This window comes from Etheostoma spectabile, chromosome 13 (assembly GCF_008692095.1).
Source record: "Etheostoma spectabile isolate EspeVRDwgs_2016 chromosome 13, UIUC_Espe_1.0, whole genome shotgun sequence".
NCBI classification, from domain to species: domain Eukaryota; kingdom Metazoa; phylum Chordata; class Actinopteri; order Perciformes; family Percidae; genus Etheostoma; species Etheostoma spectabile.
In genome coordinates, this window is record NC_045745.1 from 20,785,675 (window position 1) to 20,786,856 (window position 1,182).

The following is a 1,182-nucleotide window of genomic DNA, read 5'->3' on the forward strand; positions in this document are numbered from 1 at the left end:
CTCTGCCTTTGAGAAAATGAAAGCTCAGATGGGCCGATCTGGAATCTTGCTCCTCATGAGGTTATAAGGGGCAAGGTTACCTCCACATTCTCTGCTTTGCCCGCCCAGAGAATTTGGCCCACCCATGAGAAAGAGATCAAGTTCAGTTTGCCCCAGGTTAAGTTCCTGCCGTGCAAAAAAGTCTAATATCCTGCTTCACGACCACTCCTGTGAACTGTATTACTATCTTCACAAACCAAAAAATCCTTGTAAAACTGAATTAAAATTACTTAGCAGCTTGACACCACCCCCTTCAGCCAACATCAGGGTAAAGTACCAGAGTAGACGGGTGAGATGGAGTTGACTTGTGCTTCCAGCAGGTTGGCGTTGGCCATCTTCAGCAGGCCAGAACACACCAGCTTGTTGCCTCCTTCCACCGCCCACAAGTTGTTCTGGGCACCAGCTAACGATACAGCGCCTGTAACACATAAACGCACGCTCACTCACAACAGACTGTGCCAAGTGATATAAACCAATTATCGGCTGCTCACATATTTTCCTGTTCTCTTGCTCCCAGAGGCCACCACTTCCTTTCACCTTGCTTCCCACTCTTCTTCTCCTCTCGACTCCCTGCTCCATGCTTTCTCGTCTCCTGTAGCTCTTTTCTTTTCCTTCCTCTCTCCTGACCTACATCAATGCTGACGTAGATGTTCAGCTCATAACTAGCCCTAATTTCAGCCCCGCAGCTTTCCCCTTCCCTGTCTCTTTCCTACTCATCCCCCCCTTCCGCCCCACCCACCTTTGGCCCCTCCTTTACTTCTGCTGCTCCTTTTTTCACACTCATCTGACCTACAAAGGCGGGGATGCTGACGTTCTGTCCGTAGTTGACCCTCATGATGGGCTCAATGACCTCGTCGATGAAACGCTGCGACACACCGAGCTCCAGCAGTGAATTACAGAGCGGCCTTTGGGTCATGTTGATGAAGCCACTTCCACCGAGAGAGTCTAGTAGTTCCTCCACTGAGCTGAAGGCGTAGCCGTGGGCCTGGTACTTGTAGATTCTATCTCACACACAAAAAGACACACACACAAAAAAATGGTTAATTATCAAATATAGTCAGTTACTGAATTAGAAAACAGATTTCATTATTCCTATCTGAAATTTTGGATTATCACACATTTCTCAGCAATCAGAGCAAAAAA

General features: G+C 47.7%; 1 protein-coding gene across 1 annotated transcript in view; it reads right to left on the bottom strand.

The window, feature by feature from the left end:
• The window catches only part of pcyox1l (prenylcysteine oxidase 1 like), an 8,390-nt gene that overhangs the window by 1,875 nt on the left and 5,333 nt on the right, over positions 1–1,182 (bottom strand). The window contains exons 4-5 of the mRNA XM_032533740.1: positions 829–1,040; positions 317–457 (exon numbers count right to left, since the gene is read on the bottom strand). Of these exons, the coding sequence (XP_032389631.1) occupies positions 317–457; positions 829–1,040 (353 nt within the window). The remainder of the gene's footprint in view (positions 1–316; positions 458–828; positions 1,041–1,182) is intronic.